Source organism: Molossus molossus, unplaced genomic scaffold (genome assembly GCF_014108415.1).
Source record: "Molossus molossus isolate mMolMol1 unplaced genomic scaffold, mMolMol1.p scaffold_m16_p_3, whole genome shotgun sequence".
Lineage (NCBI taxonomy): Eukaryota > Metazoa > Chordata > Mammalia > Chiroptera > Molossidae > Molossus > Molossus molossus.
The window spans coordinates 1,750,500-1,772,513 of NW_023425366.1; the positions used below are offsets into that span (position 1 = coordinate 1,750,500).

General features: G+C 41.6%; 1 protein-coding gene across 3 annotated transcripts in view; it reads right to left on the bottom strand.

Annotated features, from left to right (window-relative positions):
• The window catches only part of DDX4 (DEAD-box helicase 4), a 59,975-nt gene that overhangs the window by 18,451 nt on the left and 19,510 nt on the right, over nt 1-22,014 (bottom strand). Inside the window, exons 6-14 of one of the 3 annotated variants that reach the window (XM_036279572.1) lie at nt 20,723-20,782; nt 10,124-10,225; nt 9,164-9,244; nt 8,113-8,154; nt 6,237-6,284; nt 6,087-6,134; nt 5,718-5,860; nt 4,707-4,859; nt 3,410-3,564 (exon numbers count right to left, since the gene is read on the bottom strand). In XM_036279572.1, coding sequence (XP_036135465.1) covers nt 3,410-3,564; nt 4,707-4,859; nt 5,718-5,860; nt 6,087-6,134; nt 6,237-6,284; nt 8,113-8,154; nt 9,164-9,244; nt 10,124-10,225; nt 20,723-20,782 — 832 coding nt within the window. The remainder of the gene's footprint in view (nt 1-3,409; nt 3,565-4,706; nt 4,860-5,717; nt 5,861-6,086; nt 6,135-6,236; nt 6,285-8,112; nt 8,155-9,163; nt 9,245-10,123; nt 10,226-20,722; nt 20,783-22,014) is intronic. The other 2 variants (XM_036279573.1, XM_036279575.1) reach the window with 2 other exon arrangements.

Consider the following 22,014-nt stretch of genomic DNA (forward strand, 5'->3'; position numbering starts at 1 on the left):
ACAAATGGGACTACATCAAAATACAAAGGTTTTACACTGCAAAGGAAACCATCAAAAACCGAAAAAACAACCCACTGAACAGAAGAAGGTATTTGCCAACTGATGTATCAGATAAGGGTTAATGTCCAAAATTTATAAAGAATTTATACAACCCAACAACAATAAATCCAGTTTAAAAATGGGTAGAGGACCTAAAAATGTCCAAAATTTATAAAGAATTTATACAACCCAACAACAATAAATCCAGTTTAAAAATGGGTAGAGGACCTAAACAGACACTTCTCCAAAAAGGGCATACGGATGGCCAATGGACATATAGTGTCAGAGAGATGCAAATTAAAACCACAATGAGGTATCACCTCACACCTGTCAGAATGGCTATCATCAGTAAATCCACAAACAGCAAGTGCTGGCAAGAATATGGAGAAAAGGGAACCCTAGTACACTGCTGGTGGGAATGCAGACTGGTGCAGCCCCTATGGAAAAGTGTGGAGGGCCCTCAAAAAATTAAAAATGAAATTGCCCATTCTACTTCTGGGTATGTATCCAAAGAAGCCAAAATACTAATTTGAAAAGATATATGCAGTCTTGTTTACTGCAGTGTTATTTACAATAGCCAAAGTATGGAAGCAACCCAAGTGCCCAACAATAGACAAGTGGATAAAAAAGATGTGGTGCATATATACAAGAGACTATTACTCAGCCATAAGTAAGAATGAAATCTTGCTATCTGCAGCAACATGGATGGAACTAGACAGTATTATGCTAAGCAAAGTCAGTCAAAGAGAGAAAGACAAGTACCATACGATTCCATATACATGTGGAATCTAAAGAACAAAATTAACAAACAAAACAGAAACAGACTCATGTAAGCAGAGCTTAGATCGATGGTTTCCAGACAGGAAGGGGTTGGAGGATGAGTGAAAAATGTGAAGGGATTAAGATGTAAAGTGGGTAGTTACAGAATAGTCCCAAGGATGTAAAAGTACAACATAAAAAGTATAGTCAATAATACTGTATAATCAATAACTATGTATGGTGCCTGGAAATATCAGGGGGACCACTTTGTAAAGTATATGACTGTCTAACCACAATTCTGTACACTTGAAACTAATACAAACTAATACTAAATGTAAACTGCAATTAAAAAATAATAGATTTTTTTTTTATGTTAAATTTTAGCCTTGGCCGGTTTGGTTCAGCAGTTAGAACATCAGCCCGTGGTCCAGAGAGACCTGGGTTCAGTTCCCGCTAGGGGAGCATACCTTGGTTGCAGTTTGTCCCGGCCCTGGTTGGGGTCGTGTGAGTGGCAGCCACTCAATGTGTCTCTCTCACATCAATGTTTCTCTCTTTCTCTCTCCCTCCTGCTCTGTCTGAAGATAAATGCAAAAATGTCTTCTGGTGAGGATAAAAAAAAGTTAAATTTTAAATACTACTTTTAAAAAGTGCACCAGGCTATTTCTATAATAACTCATATTAAATTGTTAATAGAGTAGACAACTTCTGAAGAGTAGAATTAAAGACCCGGGCGTGGGGGCAAGTGTGCAGGAAATGTTTGTTTTATTTTAAAAACTCACTGCTTTAAATGGATTCTTTGTTTTCCACTATTGTGAGGACTAAATGAGTTATATATAAAACACTTACAACTTAGCATATATTAAGAATACTGAGCTATTAGCATGATTATTCTAAAAGTACCATAATTTCACCAGTCCTTGACTGACAGAAATTTGGATACTTTGTCTTTTGCACAACGTTATAACAAATATCCATGTAAAATATTCATTTTCTGCATACATATTATCTGAATTTACTATGCACATTTTTTAAAAGAGATAATGTTATCTTTTAACTTGATTTAAAAGTTTGAAAAGCAACATGGGAGTTAACAATAAACAAACACTGGTTTAAAAATACACATCTGCTTTTCCCAAAAGACCTATCAAGCTTGACATTAAAAGGACTGAATAACTTTAGTCTTTTCTTTTCTCATTTCAAATAAACTAATTTATACAATATAAAAGGTTAACACCGTCTACATAGAGAATTCTAAAAAAAATTGTAAAGGAAAACACTAAGATCCCAATAGATAAACTGGATAGATAACAAGCAGATAATTCGCAAAGGGAAAGTATTAAGCATTCAAAAAGTAGTCTAACATCTTAATAATCAAATATGTGGATACCTGCAGTGGTTTAAAATATGTGCCCAAATTCTTCAATAGTCCTCCCTTCTGTCAAATATGGGTCCCAATTCCCTCCCCCTAAGTGTGTGCAGAGCTGGCTTCACAGGTGTGCAATCTGTACCGTCACACTGGGGCCCAAGCTTAGAAGGGCCTTAGCTCGGTTTGATGCTCTGCTACTGGCTGTCTTAAAATTCGTGTAAGTTTTGAACAAAGAACCTATATTTTCATTTTGCAAATTACACACCCATTCCTGAACTTGGGCTAGACTTAGTGACTTGCTTAGTGACAGACAGAATGTGGCAAAAGTGACTTCGACTACTTTATAAAAGCCATTTGGTCTCCTCCTTGCGCTTTCCCACTGGTCACTCCATCTAAGGGAAACCACTGCTATTTCCTAAGGACAACGCAGCTGCCTTCTGCAAAGGGCCAGTCAAGCCTTCAGATGACTGCAATCCTGGCTGACATCTTGTTTGCAGCCTCATAAGAGACCCGAAGCCAGAAGCACCCAGCTAAACTGTTCGCCAACTCCCCACCCCCAGAAGCTGTGGGATAATATGTACTGTTTTCAGCAACTACGTTTTAGGGTCATTTGTTAAGCAGCAAAAGATAACTAATACAATACCAAATACTGGCAAAGTGTATAGTGAAACGAGCCTTCCCATAATACTGCTGGTAGAAATGTACATTGGTACGAGCTTTCAAATAAGTTCATTAAATTTATTAAAATCTACTCTAAGGAAATACTTAAAAGATAAAAATAGATAAAGTTTATTATAGCTGTTCATTATAGCTATCTTACAGTAGCCTCAAATTAGAAACAACCTAAATGTCCCCAAATAGGGAAACAAAATATGTACACACAGACTTTCGTAAAGTCATTAAAAATTAGGTCTGATTATGAGGTAAGTAGCTTTCCATATTTATGTCTTAAAGAACAGAAAATTATGAGGAACACCTGAAGTTCATTTTTTTAATTAAAAACTACCAGAACATACACCAATATGTTCACTCCTTTCTTGTCATTCTACTTCTATCATCCTCTACTTTTTAATAAACATGCTTCTTTTTCAAAATAAGCAGGGATTCTATAAACGTAATCATGAAAAAGAACAATTAAGTAATATTAATTACATGACTGCATTATTACTGAGTTCTTCCCCAAACAAGGGGGAAAATCTAAAGAACCACTTGCTCGTTGAGTGTATTCCAGACGCACTTACTTACCCAAAAGAAAACTTCCTGGCTTCCAAGTAGATCTGATTGATGAGTTCCCGAGTGGGGGCTACGATAATACACTCGGGCTCCTGCAGCTCCCGGAAACGGCTGGCGGTTATGCCGTCACGCATCATGTTCGCCAAGATCGGCAAGAGAAATGCTGCCTACAAGTTCAACGGTATAATTCACAAATTTATCAAGCATCATCTTTTGCCCTGTGAAAACCTATTCCTCATGCCCTACAGCCTTACCATCTTCTTCCATCTTGCTGGTTAATTTAAAATGAGAAAGGAAAATAATTCCATTTCAATGAATTTTTAACATTTAGGCCTTTATGCTCATATTATACAGTATAAAATGTCTGATAAAGTTAACCTACCCTATCACATCATTTTTGGTTCTTGTTAAAAAGCACACCCTGGATGCTGCATGAATCAAGGAACACTGAGTCACCTATGGAGGCGCAGCTGTAACCAGAAGGAAACTGCTGCGTCCTTTGCGGCAGCGATAAGACTGCAGCTCAGCATGCACGACCAACACGGTCCACCAGCAGAGCCAGCCCTGGCAACCACACATTCAGATTCCTCCACACATCACCCTTACTGAAAGACATCTGGCAAGACACATCTTTTGCTCTAGTTTTCTCATTAAGCAAGTAAGACCCTGAACTCCAACCCCACAACCATGCCTGAGTCGTCCGTCAGCTGCTATTATTACACAACTCACCCACTTTCCCTTCGACTCTGCCATGTGGGCTTAGACCACTGCTGTGAACCAAGACTGAGACCCTAGAAATGACAGTCTAAGACTCACTCATGGAACCCTATTTAATAGACAAATCCACAGATGAGTCCTAAAGCCAACCTGGTCTCATCAGCTCTTTTAGCAGTGGCACAGCCTGAAGTCACTCCCTACAATGTATCTAGCTATTTCTTATTCCTTTGACTCCAAAACTGTACCATCTATTACATACACTGCCTTCTCCCTTTCTCTGTCTTTATCACTTCTGGTCCGTTCCCCTCAATCATCTTGGTTCAGATACTATCATGTTCCAGAAGGAGCTGGACACACTTAGAAAAATTAAACATCTATTAACTGGAAAATTATTCTAAAAATAGCTCAAAATTATTTCTTCAGAACTACACAAACCCCAATAAATCCAGAAATCAGAAGCAAAAGCAGAAATAATTTATGACAGTTCATTAAAATCATCTTCAAACCTTCAACCCAACAAAAGAGATTAAAGCTACTTGGGGAAGAACCAGAATTAAAAACACTGAACAGCCCGAGTGGGAAAAGGACTCACAGTTTTCCCAGACCCCGTCTGAGCACAAGCCATCAGGTCCCGCCCTGCGAGGACGACGGGGATGCTGTACTTCTGCACAGGGGTGAGCTTGGTGTAGCCGGCTTTAGCGATGTTGCTGGTCAGGGTCTGGCAGAGATTAGCTTCTTCAAACGTCTGGAAAAGGGGGCAGTGATTCAGTTCCACAGATCACCTGAAGATCATTCCATAAACATGCCCCACTTGAATTAGATTCAGGTTGTTGTTTTTTTATCCTCACCCGAGGACATTTTTTCATTTTTTGTTCAATTAGAGTGGGAGGGAGAGAGAGAAACATCGACGTGAAAGGGACACATCGAGTGGCTGCCACCTGCACGACCCAACCAGGGCCGGGGACAAACTGCAACCGAAGCACGTGCCCTTAGCGGGATCTGAACCCGGGTCTCTCTGGACCGCAGGCCGACGCTCTAACCACTGAGCCCAACAGGCCAGGGCTAGTTTCAGGTTTTGTTACTTCCACTTTACATACTGAAGATACTTTACTAATATACTCCCACTCAAAGTGCTATCCAGAACCTGTATCATTGTTGATAGAATTAAGGAATAGTGCGGTAGACAGTGGTTCTAAAACATTTTTTCTGCCCCTCTTCAAACCTGTGACATACAAAAAACTAATCAGTAACAATGGCTCGTTATCAGAGGGACTGTGAGGTCCTCCACGCCTTAGAGAATCACTCCCCTAGGACACACTTTCTCACATACTTAGGAAGCAGGAATCTTGACTCTATAGAAAAACACCGTTTTTAGTGAATCTATGTACAGTTCACACCCTGGCCTAGGGAGGTGGGGATGAAATGAGCAGCCTCTCTTGCGACAGATCAATCAAGTCTACTGCAGACGCCAGACATGGTTTAAAGTTCCAAGCTAACACATGAGATGCTAGAAATGAAATTCTTGTATTCTTTAATATCAACTTAAAGGAATGTCTCATAAATTTGAAAACACAGCCAATACAGGAATGACCGTCACACTGACCAGAACTGCTGGTGGCACATCGTGTCCAGACACTTCCACGAGAATGCTGTCATACTTGTCAAAGTTGATGCCTGTCTGATAGTGTGCAAAGATGGAGTCCTCGTCCTCGGGGGGCGCGGGTGGTACGTAGGTCATTTTTGGTCCTTGGAATTCAAATAATAAACAGAATCTACATTACAAGACCAGAAGAAAAATAAGAGGAAAACAGACAAAAACTGACAGAATCAAATTGTAAGTACTGTAGAATCTCCCGATATTTACCATTCAAATTTTCATTTCAGATTTTTAAAAGTTGTCTCTGCTTTTAAATATTCTGCATTTATATTAAAATGCAATATACACTCTGTGAATCACACAAAATTTACATACCTTGAGTGTCTTCACTTTCTGCTCCTTCAGCTCCTGACTTCCAAGAATCTTAAAGGAAATCAAACCCAAAGAGATAAATGTTTTTAAAAAGTGAGGGGTAAAAGAACTCTCACTACAAGAATTAAGTACCTTATCTAAAGTAGAACTTACTCTTTCCAGAGCCTGTTATTACTTCTTCATTTAACCCTTTGTAACCACCTGTTAGAGAAACCCATAGTGACAGTCAGGACACAGGCTGTGCACATCTTTATGGTCATTGCTCGTCTTCAAAGAGAACAATTCTAAAAACAGTCAGACATCTTTAAAGTCCTGTATACAAACAATACTTGAGACAATTAAGATATCTAGAATCCTGAACATTTTAAATTTCAGTATTCAAAAATGCTAACTTTATGCAGATGACCCTGTTACATTTTTGTTTAAGCTGTTATGTCTCCTAATTCCTATATCCCTCAGCAAAGAATTTATTTTCTAGAGGAACTGAACATGCATCTGTGTTGGGGTGTCCCCACCAGCACCTGCAGGTCCCACGACTCCCTAGGACTCATGGCAATGCCGTCTCACAGGGAAAGGACAGACAGGAGGATGAGCCCAGGGCAGTCAGAGCCAGGCTGAGCTTCCAAGTCCTCTCCACTGGAGTCTCGCAGGACAGGCGGAACTCCCCGCAAGGAGCAGTGACGGCACGCTGGAGATGTCCGCCGGAGAAGGCTCAGCAGACCTGCGACCAGCTCCTGCTGCACACGGCCACTTCAGACTCAGAAGCAAAGCAGGGATCCAGCATGAACCACACTGCTGTACAAACAGGTGAGGCCCAGCGAGCCGCTCTGAGCGGTTAGGGGGTGAGAACCCTTCCCAAGTGCAATGTCCCAGGCGCCGGGGCCAGCCTTGTAGGCAGGATGAACAGCAGCAGGCCTGCACTGCTCACCGCCCTACACAGCATGTAGCCTTTCTATTTCAGACAACTCGTCACCTCTGTGCCACTTTCAGGTACGGTCACAGCACAGAACAGGTGCTGCGTTAGATCTGAGAAGCTAGCAAGATGTAACCTGTTTACATGGGAGCCCTCTAAGTTTCTTGTCCACAAAAAGGTCTTGAAATGTTTTTTCAAACAATATGTGAGCCATTTGAAGAAGAATCTCTTTCTAGAATGAAGAGCCCAAGGCCTGAGCGGGGTGTGGTACTCTGAATGCTCTCAGACTGATGTCTGTCACTGAGGATTTTCCGGACAGCAAACCAAATTGACTGTTTTAATAGTTAGAAAAGCATTTTAACTTTTATATGACATTAAAATATTGATAACTCAGAAAATATTTTTATAGTACCAAATCATGTATACTGAACTTTATTCCAAATACCAAATCAAGTAACTATCATAAGAAAAAACAAATTGTTTTAAAATAATAAGAATTTCGCCCTGGCCGGTTTGGCTCAGCGGTTAGAGCGTCCACCTGCGGTCCGGAGAGACCCGGGTTCGGTTCCCGCTAAGGGCGCATACCTCGGTTGCAGTTTGTCCCCGGCCCTGGTTGGTCGTGCGGGTGGCAGCCACTCGATGTGTCCCTTTCACGTCGATGTTTCCCTCTCTCTCTCTTCCTCTCTCTCCCTCCTACTCTGTCTGTACAAAAAATGGAAAAATGTCCTCGGATGAGGATTAAAAAATAATAATAATAATAATAATAAGGATTTCTACATATACATGTTTCTCAGTATTTAACATTTGCACAGTATTCCTTTTTATGGTTATATTATTTGTCAAAGTTACTTGCTGATAAAGTCTAGGTGGTTTTCAGTCTTTTCTTATCATAAATGAAGCTTTGGTGAACAGCCGTGTACATGTATTGAGCAAATATATCTACAGTGTATAACCCCAAAAATGGAATTTCTGGGTTGAAGAGCATCAAGTCAGTCAACAACGGGCTGTTGAAATATGCGCCCCCCAGTGTATGAAAGCAGCAACAGCACCTTCAGCTCCAGAGTGAAGGCTGGATCAGTCATTGTAACCATTTACAGGAGACCAAGAGAACCTCACCTCGCCCACTTCCACTTCGGCTTGGATACACGTCGCCATTGCCTGGAAGACACCATTTTGCAGAATATTCAGAGAAAGCACAGCTTCCCCTCCAGCATACCACTGCTGCTTCTAGTCAGATACTGAGCAGTGCTCAGGACAACTAGTCCCTTCACCCACCCATCTCTTCAGTCTACCTTTAACCTAAACCTTTTCCCATCTGAATGTTTTGTTTAAAGACTTCGTTTTCCAGAGCAATTTTAGGTTCACAGCAAAACTGAGGGGAAGACACAGGGATCTCCCATCCCCCCCGTCCCCACACATGCCCGCCCCCAGAGGTGCACGTTACAGCTGATGACCGTTCACTGCACACCACCCCCCGAGTCCAGGGGTGCCTGCAGGTTCACTCTGGGTGCTGCACAGTCTGTGGGTTTGGACAAATATATAACGACGTGTTTCCACCACTGCCGTGTCGTGCAGAGTGTTTCCCGCCCTGAAACCCTCCTGCTCCGCCTGCTCACCCCTCCCCACTGACCCGGAAACCTCTCGTCTGTTTACTTCTCCAACAGTTTTCCTTCTCCAGAGGCCATGGAGTTGGACTAGACGCTGTGCAGTCTTTTTGGGTAAACAACTTTGCAAAATGCATTTAAGGTTCCTCCAAACTTTCTCATAGCCTGGTAGCTCGTTTCGTTTCAGTGCTGAACAACATTCCATTGTCTGGATGTACCACAGTTTATTTACTCACATTTGAACATTTGTCATCAACAATTACATTCTTATTTCATTTTCTCCTCAAATCCCTTAACTCAGAATCCCTTCTTTGAAACCAATGCAAACTTCATTTTCCTTTCTCTAATTAAAAGTACAATTTACACTTCAAGTTAACTGGTAGATGAGAGAGAAGTAATTCACAGTATATAAATTTTATGAGGCAAAACTGTCCATGAATTTTTGCCTACAGACAGGAAGCAGGAAGCATCAGCCAATCTGGGGCACGGAAGCGCCAGGGCAGGGCACCAAGCCCGGAGCGAGAGCCGTGACTGGTCCCCTCCCAGCACACTTCACTTCTCACCTGGGCCGCTCGGTGCCGGTCTCCTAGGTCCGAAAAGGCCGCCAGTGCGCTGGGTCCCCTCGTCTTGCTCATACTCACTGTCTAGATATGTAAATGATAAAATCAGATTATCTTACTTTTAAAAAGTTTTAAATCGTGAGTAAAAAGAAAAACATCAAGTTATAGTCCCAGAAGTTAAAAGATGTCGGTAAACAGTTTAAATTTAACATGAGTTATATGAACATTTTCTAAGTGTTGCACAAAAGATTTCTCTACATATTACTTCCTTCAATTACAAATTACTTCATCATTTTTATCTTCTTAAAATTATTTTGTAAAAGACGTTAGGGCCAATGCTATGTCAAAATATGTATCGGCAAAGTCTGATTCCCTCCAAAAAGCAACCCGTGTCTGCCTCAGAGCTTGCACGGGCTGCTTTTCCCCAGAATGGCCCCCCGGCTTCTGCCTGGCAAACCTGACCTCCTGCGCAGCAACCCTCCAGATCGCCCTACTTTCAAGAAGTGACAATTCACTAATGTGCTACACATCTAGTAAATCATCACTGCAAACTTGTTTTTAGCTTCCAGAACCACTCATCTGTCCCCCCCTTAGGCGCAACATGCAACCCAGCACTGACTTCTGAAGGCAGCGCCTCAGCTCCCAGGCACGGTGGCTGGAGGGGTTTTGGGCAGGAAGCCGTGCTGGCGAAAGAAGGTTACTTGGAGAGAGAACCACAGAGAAGGCCACCTATTTATAAGGTCAGCCACACTAGCACAGCTCTAAAACACTTAATAGTATGTAACACTGAAGAGCTGAGTCACAGAAACTTCTGAAAAGATTCACACACTCCAACTTAACCAGGATGCATTTACAAATGTCTAAATGATGTATGTACAATGTAGGTGATTATGTACCCAGCCAGTGTGCTAAGCTATCCATCCTCCTCCTTACTGAACCACACCATTTGCAACCACTACTAACTTGGACTTCCTAGACCAAATCCTCCCCGGCCACCTCGGAAGCCTCCTTTTCCACCTCTTCTGGATGACGAGGAAGCTTCTGAAGCATTTCCATCCTGAAAGCCTGAAACAGCAGAACATACACATGAACAACAGAGAGCAGACCCCGTGGGACACACACAGTGGCCCAGTTTAACTTAAGCCTTGCATAATTCAGTGACTTTAAATATATTAAGGCATTAACATACAGTTACTGAAAAGAAACACCATATTTGACCTATAAATGTTTAACTAACATGGCTACAATTTTTTTTAATGCCGACTGCTTACCTTGGGGCTCAAAGCTAGAAGTGACTAAAAGGAAGTTACCCCGATAAAACCCCGAAGACCACCCCAACTGAGCATTAACAGGATTCCCAGTCCACAGACAGTTACCTAAGTCTGCGCGTGTATCTGCTCCTAGAGAAAACAGTAAACATCACACTCGGAACACAGACATGTAGGCACATACAAAGTCTGATTTCCTGTTACAAACAATACATTTTTAACTCAATTGAATACCAAAAAATAAGGAGAAATGGTTCAAGTAAAATGAGATCTCACCTATGACAGAACAAGATCAATTCAGAACCAAGATGCGAACTGGGTAGGGAATGTTAAGTTTGAGATTATGTCATTTATGAACTTGGAACAATTGATACCTACATAAATTGATCAACAAAAATATTACACATACCATTTCTTGATACTGAATTCTGGGCACTTTAAAAAAGCCTGTTTGTAAACTGGGCCAGACGAAGGCGCGTCTGTCACTGAACGCTCACGGAGCGCTCTCCGATCAAGCCACCTTTGTCAGCGCTACAGGCACCTTACGCACAATGATTTATTAAATTTTTAGAGAGAGAAGAAAGGAGAGATAGAAACATCAATGTGAGAGAGAAACCTCGATCGGCTGCCTCCTGCATGCCCCCTACTGGGGATCGAGCCGGCAACCCAGGCATGTGCCCTGACCGGGAATCGAACCCAGACCTCTCGGTCCGCGGGACGACATTCAATCCCCTGAGCCACACCAGTAGGGCTTTATTTGTACCTCTTTATCTTTTAAGAAGCCTTGTCAGAATTTCTCCAAGAAACAGTCTTTTTGATCTGCTTTTCTATTTTTAGGCATTCGTTAGATCCTTGTTTGTGTGTATAAATAAAAGAATGTATAACACCTATGCACTTTAAAATATAATGCAATGAAAACCTATAGACCCACCACCCGGTCTGAGACTAAATGTCCCCAGTACCTTTGCCCTGTAACGTTTGCCTTCTCCCCCTTGGGAACCCCCCACCAGCCACCCGAAGTTCTGAGTGGCTGTGCTTTTGAGCTGTCATGGACGCACACCCTTCGTCCTGCCGGACTCACGGCTCGGCTGCTGAGTGAGCCGCCCTTCGCCTTGCTGCTGAGCACTCTCCACGGGGTGTTCCCACTTCCTCCAGTCATGCTTCTACTTCCTCTAGCAGATCTTATTCCTGCTTTTCTTAAGTTGAGCACTAACCTAACTTCTTTCCTAATGGATGCATTTAAGACTATAACACTGCCTCTACAGGCCAGCCGCCTCAGCTGTATCCTGTCAGTGCGGATACACTGTTTTAAGGGTCACTCAGTTCTAGACATTTCATTATTTCCATATGAATTTTTATGCCTAAACTGAGAAACTCGGTTCCCAAACCACAAGGGTTAGGCTTTTTGAAATTGATTTCTACTTTTATTGTTCTTTAACAAAAGGACATGGCCTTGACATAAATTCTATGGCTTATTTTGAAAATTCCTTTGGCCTTAATAGATGGTCAAATTGTATGTATTTTTCCATATACTGGAAAAGAATATGCAATTTATGCTTCAGGGGTATATTATTCCACACAGAAATATGAAATCAAGCCTAGTAACTGGTATTCAAATTTTCTATAGTCTTACTCATTTCCATAATAGTTTAAATACAGAATTAATGGTTTAACTAGGATTTGCAAAATTTCCTTAAAATGATGTCTATTTTTGCTTTATCTAAGGAATATGTTGTTAGATTCAAACCACGCTCAGAACTGTGATGCCTCCCCAGTGAACATGCATTTTCTCAGTAATTATTGCTGATATGTCGGCCTCAGAGTCTATTTTCTCTCATATCTGTATCAGCTTCTTTTGGTTAATACTGATTGGCATCTTTCTCTTTATTTTCAGTTATGCATTGAAATATATTTACATATATTGTAATTACTGATATATGGATTTTTATTTTTACTATTTTATTTTGTATTTATTTTATTGCATTTTCCAATGCTTTTTGTGCTTTCTGACCTATTAGATTTTCCCAATTGCTGTATTTTACTCTTTCACTGATATCCCTCCATTTAACCACAAATATTTAAGAAATACTAGCATTAGCTCTGGCCGGTTGGGCTCAGTGGTTGGAGCATCGGCCTGCGGTCCAAAGAGACCTGGGTCCAGTTCCCGCTGAGGGCATGTACCTCGGTTGCAGTTTGTCCCCGGTGCGGGTGGCAACCACTCAATGTGTCCCTTTCGCATCAATGTTTCTTTCTCTCTCTCCCTCTCCCTCCCACTCTATCTGAACAAAAAACTAAAAAATGTCCTCGAGGATTAAAAAAAAAAAAAGAAGAAATATTAGCATTATTTTCCGCCTAGACACCTTCCTCCATAGCCCTATCCTCCTACAGGATTCCTCTGGCAGGACGTAATATGTTTCTTTTATCCTTCAACAACTAATAGCCTCCGAGCAAAAAGCTAGAGGATAACTGAACCATTCCTGGGGCTTGCAACTCTGCCCAGGAAAGTAAGACGTGACAGTGGTGTTTAACATGGGTCCTCCCTCGCCCATCCAAACCCAGGAGAGGGAGCCACAAACAGCAGAACACCAACACCCACAGGGAAAATTTGGCAGGCTCCAAAGCCCACTGAGATAGCCAAAATGGCGAAACAAAGAAACAAATGCCAAATGAAAGAACAAGAGACCTCTACCAAAGATGAGATAAATGAGGTGCAGTTAGGCAAGTTAACAGAACTAGAATTCAGAGCCATGAACTTGAGAAAGTTCAACAGTATGAGAAAGGACATCAACACCATAAGAAAAGACACAGAAACGTTGAAAATCAAACAACTGGAAATTAAAATCCACCAAGAAGAAATGAAGAATGACATAGCAAAAATAAAGAACACATTGGAAGGTCTAAATATCAGAGTAGAGGAAGCTGAGGACCGGATCAGTGAACAAGACTACTCTACCCAGCAAGGCTGTCTTTCAAAATAGAAAGTCAAATAAAGAGCTTCGCAGACAAAAAACAAACAAAAAAAAAAGAGGCTAAGGGAATACATTAGCAACAAACCAGCACTGTAAAAAATATTTAAAGAACTGCTGTAATTAGTAGAAGAAATAGGAAGAAAAATATAACCACACTAAACAAAAATGGCAATAAATAAGTACGTATAAATAATCACCTTAAATGTAAATGGACTGAATGCTCTGATAAAAAGACACAGAGTAGCTGACTGGATAAGAAAGCATGACTCATATATATGTTGTTTACAAGAGACCCTCCTCACAACAAAAGACTCACATAGGCTGAAAGTGAAGGGATGGAACAAAATCTTCCAAGCAAACGGAAAGGAAAAAAAAGCTGGGGTAGCAATACTCATATCTGAGCAAATAGATTTCAAAATGAAGACCATAACTAGAGACAAAGAAAGCCACTGCATAATATTGAAAAGATCTATCCAACAGGAAGATATAACCTTGACAAACATATATGCACCCAATATAAGAGCACCAAAATATATTAAAAATCTTCTGGAGGACTTCAAAGGAGAAATCGACAGCAATACAATTATAGCAGGGGACTTCAACACCCCGCTGACAGCACTGGATAGATCCTCTAAACAAAAAATTAGCAAGGAAACAGAGACTCTAAATGAAGCACCAGACCAAATGGACTTAATAGATATCTACAGAGAAGTACACTACCAAACTAGAAAATTCATATTCTTCTCAAGTACACATGGGACATTCTCAAAGACAGACCACAAGTTAGGACACAAACTAAATATCTACAAGTTCAAGAAGATCAAAATCATATCAAGTCTCTTCTCAGATCACAATGGCATGAAACTAGAAATCAATTGCAACAAGAACATGCAAAGACATTTCAACACATGGAGGTTAAATAGCATGTTATTAAACAATAAATGGTTTACTGAGGAGATCAAGGAAGAAATTAAAAACTTCCTGGAAACCAATGAAAATGAACACACAACAACACAAAATCTATGGGATGCAGCGAAAGCAGTTCTGAGAGGGAAGTTCATAGCACTACAGGCCTACCTCAAGAAGCAACAAAAAATTCTAATAGACTATCTAACCTCACAACTTAAAGAACTAGAAAGCAAACAAAAAGAAAACCCCAGAGCAAGTAAAAGGAAGGAAACAGTAAAGACCAGAGCAGAAATAAATGACATAGAGATCAAAAAAACAATTCAAAGGATCAAGGAAACAGAGAGCTGGTTTTTCAAAAAGATAAACAAGATCGATGGACCCTTAGCTAGACTCATCAAGAAACAAAGAGACAGAACACAAATACACAAAATCAGAAAAGAAAGAAGAGAAGTAACAACTGACACCACAGAAATACAAAAGATCATTAACAACTACTATGAACAATTATACGCAAACAAATTGGACAATCTAGGCAAAACTGGACAAATTTCTAGAAACACATAGTCTTCCAAAACTGAACCGGGAAGAGAGAAAACTTGAACAGACCAATAACAACTAAAGAAATTGAAGAGGCGCCCTGGCCAGTTTGGCTCAGCGGTTAGAGTGTTGGCCTGCGGTCCGGAGAGACCCGGATTCAGTTCCCGCTAAGGGCATGTACCTCAGTTGCAGTTTGTCCCCGGCCCTGGTTGGTCGTGTGGGTGGCAGCCACTCGATGTGTCCCTTTCACATCGATGTTTCTCTCTCTCTCTTCCTCTCTCTCCCTCCCACTCTATCTGTACAAAAAAATGGAAAAATGTCCTCGGGTGAGGATCAAAAAAAAAAAAAGAAATTGAAGAGGCAATCAAGACTCTCCCAGCAAACAAAAGCCCAGGCCCGGATGGCTTCACGGGGGAGTTTTATCGAACATTCAAAGAAGAACTAACACCCATTCTCCTCAAACTATTTCAAAAAATTCAAGAAAAAGGAAGACTTCCAAACTCATTTTATGAGGCCAGCATAATTCTAATTCCAAAACCAGAAAAAGACACTACAAAGAAAGAAAACTATAGGCCAATATCCATGATGAACATAGACGCCAAAATCCTGAACAAAATACTAGCAAATCTAATCCAGTAATACATCAAAAAAATTATTCACCATGACCAAGTGGGATTCATCCCAGGGATGCAAGGCTGGTACAATATTCACTAATCAATAAATGTCATACACCACATAAATAAAATGAAGAATAAAAACCACATGATCATATCAATAGATGCTGAAAAAGCATTTGACAAAATCCAGCATCCATTTCTGATAAAAATGCTCAGCAGAGTGGAAATAGAGGGATCATATCTCGACATAATAAAGGCCAGATATAAAAGACCTACAGCCAACATCATATTCAATGGGCAGAAACTAAAAGCATTTCCCTTAAGAACAGGAAAAAGACAGGGATGTCCTCTTTCGCCACTCTTATTTAACATTGTACTGGAAGTCTTAGCCACAGCAATCAGACATGAAGAAAAAATAAAAGGGATCCAAATTGGAAAGGAGGAAGTGAAACTGTCATTATTTGCAGATGACATGATATTGTACATTGAAAACCCTAAAGACTCCATCAAAAATCTACCAGACTTAATAAATGAATTTGGCAAAGTGGCAGGATACAAAATTAACGTCAAGAAATTGATGGCATTCATACACACAAGTGATGAACTCACAGAAAGAGAAATTGAAAAAACAATCCCATTTACCATCATGGCAAAAAAATTAAGATACCTCGGAATAAACTTAACCAAAGAAGTAAAGGACCTACTTGCAGAAAACTACAGGACATTGAAAAAAAGAAATAGAGGAAGATATAAAAAAGCGAAAGCACATACCTTGTTCATGGATTGGAAGAATTAACATCATTAAAATGTCCATATTACCCAAAGTAATCTATAGATTCAATGCAATCCCCATCAAAATACCAACAACATATTTCACAGAACCAGAACAAATACTTCAAAAGTTCATATGGAGCCAAAAAAAGACCCCAAATAGCCACAACAGTCTTGAAAAAGAAGGACAAAGTAGGTGGGATCACAATACCAGATATCAGGTTATACTACACAAAGCTACTATAATCAAAACAGCCTGGTACTGGCACAAGAACAGGCATATAGACCAGTGGAACAGAACAGAGAACCCAGAAATGAACCCAAGACATTATGCTCAATTAATATTTGACAAATGTGGCAAGAGCATACAGTGGAGTAAAGACAGCCTCTTTAATAAATGGTGTTGGGAACATGCCAAAAAATTAAACTAGACCATCAACTTACACCATGCCCAAAAATAAACTCAAAATGGATAAAAAACTTAAATGTGACTCGTGAATTCATAAAAATTCTAGAAGAAAATGTAGGCAACAAAATTTCAGACATCATATGCACCAGAATTTTCACTGATACAACACCTAAGGCAACAGAAACAGAGGGAAAAATGAACACATGGGACTACATCAAACTAAAAAGCTTCTGCACAGCAAAAGAAACAACCATCAAAATGGAAAGGCAACCCACTGTATGGGAGAGCATAACTGCCAATGATACATCAGAGAAGGGGTTAATTTCCAATATATATAGAGTGCTCATACAACTCAACAAAAGGAAGACAAAGAACCCAATTAAAAAATGGGCAGAGGAACTAAACAGACACCTCTCCAAACAGGACATACAAATGGCCAAGAGACATATGAAGAAATGCTCAACATCACTCATCATCAGAGAGATGCAAATTAAAACAACAATGAGGTATCGCCTCCCACCTGTCAGAATGGCTGCCATCAACAAATAATCAAACAACAAGTGTTGGCGAGGGTGTGGAGAAAAGGGGACTCTAGTGCACTGCTGGTGGGAATGCAGACTGGTGCAGCCACTATGGAAAACAATATGGTGTTACCTCAAAAACTTAAAAATTGAACTGCCATTTGTCCCCACTTCTAGGAATATACCCTAAGAAGCCTGAAACACCAATCAGAAAGAATATATGAACCCTCATGTTCATAGCAGCACTATTTACAATAGCTAAGATCTGGAAACAGCCCAAGTGTCCATCAGTAGACAAATGGATAAAAAAAACTGTGGTATGCCCTAGCCGGTTTGGCTCAGCAGTTAGAGTGTTGGCCTGCGGTCAAGAGAGATCTGGGTTCGGTTTCTGGTAAGGGCATGTACCTTGGCTGCAGTTTGTCCCTAGCCCTGGTTGGGTTGTGTGGGTGGCAGCCACTCTATGTGTCCCTTTCACGTCGATGTCTCTCTCCCTCCCTCCCTCCCTCTTACTCTATCTGAACAAAAACTGGAAAGGTGTCCTCGGGTGAGGATTTGAAAAAAAAAAAGCAGTGGTACATATACACAATAGAATATACACAATGGAGTACTATGCAGCGGTAAGAAAGAAAGATCTCTTATCCTTCGAGATGACATGGAGGAACCTAGAAAGTATTATCCTAAGCAAAAAAAGCCAAGCAAAAAAAGACAAATACCACATGATCTCACTTATTTATGGAATATAATGAACATAACAGTCTGAGGAATAGGAATAGGAACAGTCTGAGGAATACGTGGAAGTAGGGTACAGACTGACAACCCTCAGAGGAGAAGGTGGTGGGTGGAGGGAAGAGATAAACTACAGAACTTATGTGCATGTACGCATAACCAATGGACACAGACATCAAAGCCGGGGACGGGGTGGGGGGAAAGGGGAGGAGGGTGTCAATGGGGAAAATAAGGAGAAACATCTGTATCAAAAATAAAATTAAACAATTAAAAAAATCTTTAAATTATTTCCTATCTATTCTCCTTCCTACTGAACTGGTAAAAAACAAACAAAAAAAAACACAGGTATTTGCTCTGGCCGATTTTGCTCAGTGGTTAGAGCTTCAGCCTGTGGACCGGAGAGTCCTGGGTTCGGTTCCCACTAAGGGCACATACCTCTGTCCCTGGCCTGGGTTGGTGTTGTGTGGGTGGCAGCTATTCGATGTGTCTCTTTCACATCAATGTTTCTCTCTCTCTTCTACCCTCTCTCCCTCCCACTCTATCTGAAGATAAATGCAAAAATGTCCTCAGGTGAGGATTTAAAAAGAAAAAAAAAAGGTATTTTATTTTCTCGTATTTTTGTTGTGTCTACAACCCCTAAACTGATCATCATTATTATCAGCTCCTACATTCAACACTCCCTCAGGTGTACAGCACGCTCAGCAATGTCGGGATGGCGCTTTGTCTGGGCTCATCGCTCCTTTTCCACCCTCCCTTCCCGCTCAGTGGTCTCACTGATCCAGACACTGCAGCCCCTCCCTCGAAGGCCAGAGAGCACTGCACACCGGCTCCGTGCCAACGGCACCACTGACACCAGCTGGGCTTGGCGCTGCTCTCCCTGGGTACTTGCTTCTACTTCTGCACACCCCACCTTCACCGCAGGACACACTTCTGCTCTCAATCTACTCATCTTTTTCGGGGGGTCTGTATGTTCTCCCTGGTAGTTTTAAAGATTTAATTTTTTAAATCCTCACCAAGGTTATTTTTCCATTGATTGTTAGATAGACAGGGAGGGAGAGAGACGTCAATGTGAGAACGAGACACTGATTGGTTGCCTCTCACACGACCCTGACTGGGGCTGAGGATTGAACCCGAAACCGAGGTACATGTCCTTGACCAAAATCGAACTGTGACTCTTTGGTGTGCAGGCCAACACTCTAACCTCTGAGCTACACGGGCAAGAGCTTAAAGATTTTTTATCTTTGTAATACTGTAATTCCCATACACGCACAGGTGTGAGTTTGTTTTAATTTAATTTGCTTGGGACCCGTGCAGCTGTTCAAACAGGAAAAGGTTCACCCCCCCCTCCCCCTTTCTATGTTCTCTCCTCAGACGTGCGGACATGTGCTGGAACAACAGGACAGAGTTTCTCTTCCAAATCTGGTAACAGCTTTCAGGCTTTCCAAATTCAGAAAATTTCCTCCGATCTACCTTTGAATTCACCGGCTCTATTTATCGATATTTAATCTGATTAATCCAGCCATCTTCTTCATAAATTCAATTTGGTACCTTTTCAAATCTACCTTCTCTGCTGAGCCAATGACTATACGCTTCAGCATCTCTGGGATCCACAGCTCAGACTCCTACGCAACAGAGACTCCAACATGGAAATGGATACGCATAAACAATGCCAATTCCAAGTGACAGAAGGAGCCAGTACTGGAGGCAAAAAGAGCACGGATGTCGTGCAGAATTAAGTCTGTACAATCTGCCCTGGCCAGTTTGGCTCAGCGGTTAGAGCGTCAGCCCACAGACCAAACAGTCGCGGGTTCGATTCCTGTCAAGGGCACGTACCTCAGTTGCAGTCTGTCCCCACCCCGGTTGGGGCCGTGTGGGTGGTGACCAGTCCATGTGTCTCTCTCACATCACGTTTCTCTTTCTCGTCCCCCCCTCCCCGTTCCCTCCTCTCTCCCTCCTTCTCTATATGAAGATAAATGCAAAAAATGTCCTCAGGTGAGGATAAAATAAAGTAAAAGTAAAAATAGAAAGGGGGGAAAGGAATGCTAAGTCATTTTTTTTCCTTTGCTCAATGTTCTCGGCATCATTAAGCGGCCCCTGCACTGTGGCACCCACAGCCGTCCCTCGTCCACCACCTCACGTCGCTAACAGGGCAGCACTGAAACCTACAGCCATCCAGCTTCAGGAGGCAGGCACGCACGCAACCAGCTGACCACCTACGACAGGGGAAAGCATGTCCCCAAGCTGCAGCCGGGGCACTGCGGTATCTGGTTACCAAGGAGTTCCAGATAGTAAACTCTTCCATGCTCAGGCGCCTGCACACCTGCAGCAATGTCGTAAGCTCTCGACAGTCTTTTGGTGGGTGGTGCTGTTGCTATTTTAACACGTCTGCCTACAGACAATCAAGAATCAAGCATCACGATTGTCGTGCCCTCTCCTGTCAACTTCATTCAAGGCAGGATTAGTGAGTGTGGGGGAGTTCAGTGGACCAGACAGAAAGAAATCCCCAGTCTCTCTCCCCCCACACCTCTGAGGAGTCTGTCCTGAGGCAGACATCCAGCGCATCTGCACTGTGACTAACCAGGACACGGGGTCCCGCCTGCTCTGCACTCCCAGCACATCCTGGAGACAGCAGGGAGGAAATCCAGGGGCGGCAGAGTGGAAAGAGGACCTCCTTCTGAACAGTCACCCAGTATTGACAGCACAGAGCAGACACCAGAGTACTTTTCTCCCAAGTTTCTCACCACCAGAATGTCCCTTTCTCTCATCTCTTCCAAATCACTTTCATCGGTTTGGTATCAGTCATCAGTACAAACTGTTCCAACATGTGGTCCTTACCTCCTCTCCTGGAAAACCCTCTGTTGCGCGTCTGATTATCTTCACCGTCATTGTTAGACTCTTGAATAAAAGTTTAACATGTGAACAGTATTTAAATAATTAACTTCAAGGTGGAACATCTAAATATTAGCATTGTCATCACTATATTATACACCTGAAACTACTACGTATATGACTGTATGCCAACTATGATTAAAAAAACAAATTTTAAAATAAAAATAACAGTCATTAGCAAAATACTTTCATAAATTAAAATATAAATAATTCTTAAATTAATTTTAACAACAGAAATATAAAGACATCATTCACAGTCAATCCCTATACAAATCACCTGCTACAAGCTAAATATTCGATGGGAAGTGTGTAACTGAGAACCCACGTGTGCCAAGTGCAGGGCAAAAGCCAAAAGTTCAGCACTTCATGAACATGAACGGGACTGAGATGGTTTAGGAAGACCTGCGCTGTAGGCAGTTTCCCTGGCTGCAGCCACTCGAAACACACAGCGGTTCCTTTGTCACCCTCATTCCCGTAATCTGCCTTTTTGGTAAAACTGAAACGTTAGTGTTTTTTTAAATATATGCAAGCTTTTCTCCATTTGTACTAATGAAAAAACTGGGAGGAGATGCTGGCTTTTCTGTTTTTAATGACATTACTGGGGTTTCTAAACAGGTTAAAGAGGACCACGACGCTGAAGTTTGACTAAAAAGTATCTGGAAAGTTGATTAAAAATAAATTCTCATGGCCCACCCCGAGATGTTTATTTTGAAAGTATAAAGTGACAGTAAAGAATGAATAATATTTTGCACTAGCCAGTTTGGCTCAGCAGCTAGAGCTTTGGCCTGCAGTCCAGAGACCCGGGTTCAGTTCCTGCTAGGGGCATGTACCTCAGGTGCAGTTTGTCCCCGGCCCTGGTTGGGTTGTGCGGGTGGCAGCCACTAGATGTGTCCCTTTCACGTCGATGTCTCTCTCTCTCTCTCTCTCTCTGTCTCTCTCTTTCTCTTCTGCTCTCTCCCTCCCACTCTATCTGAACAAAAAATGGAAAAATGTCCTCAGGTAAGGATAAAAAAATAAATAATTTTTTAATGTAAAAACTATGCTGTTGTTTTAGTAGTAACTTCAAGCTTTCTAGAACATTCCCACAAATGCAGACCTCGTTTCAAGGAATCTCGCATGTCATCGATGCCCCCATGCGAGAACCTGAGGACAGTGACATCAGAGAGCAGGAGCATGCCCAACCCACCATTAGCGCTGCCTCACAACAGCCCAGCGCTCGCTGCAGCGCCTGCTTGAGC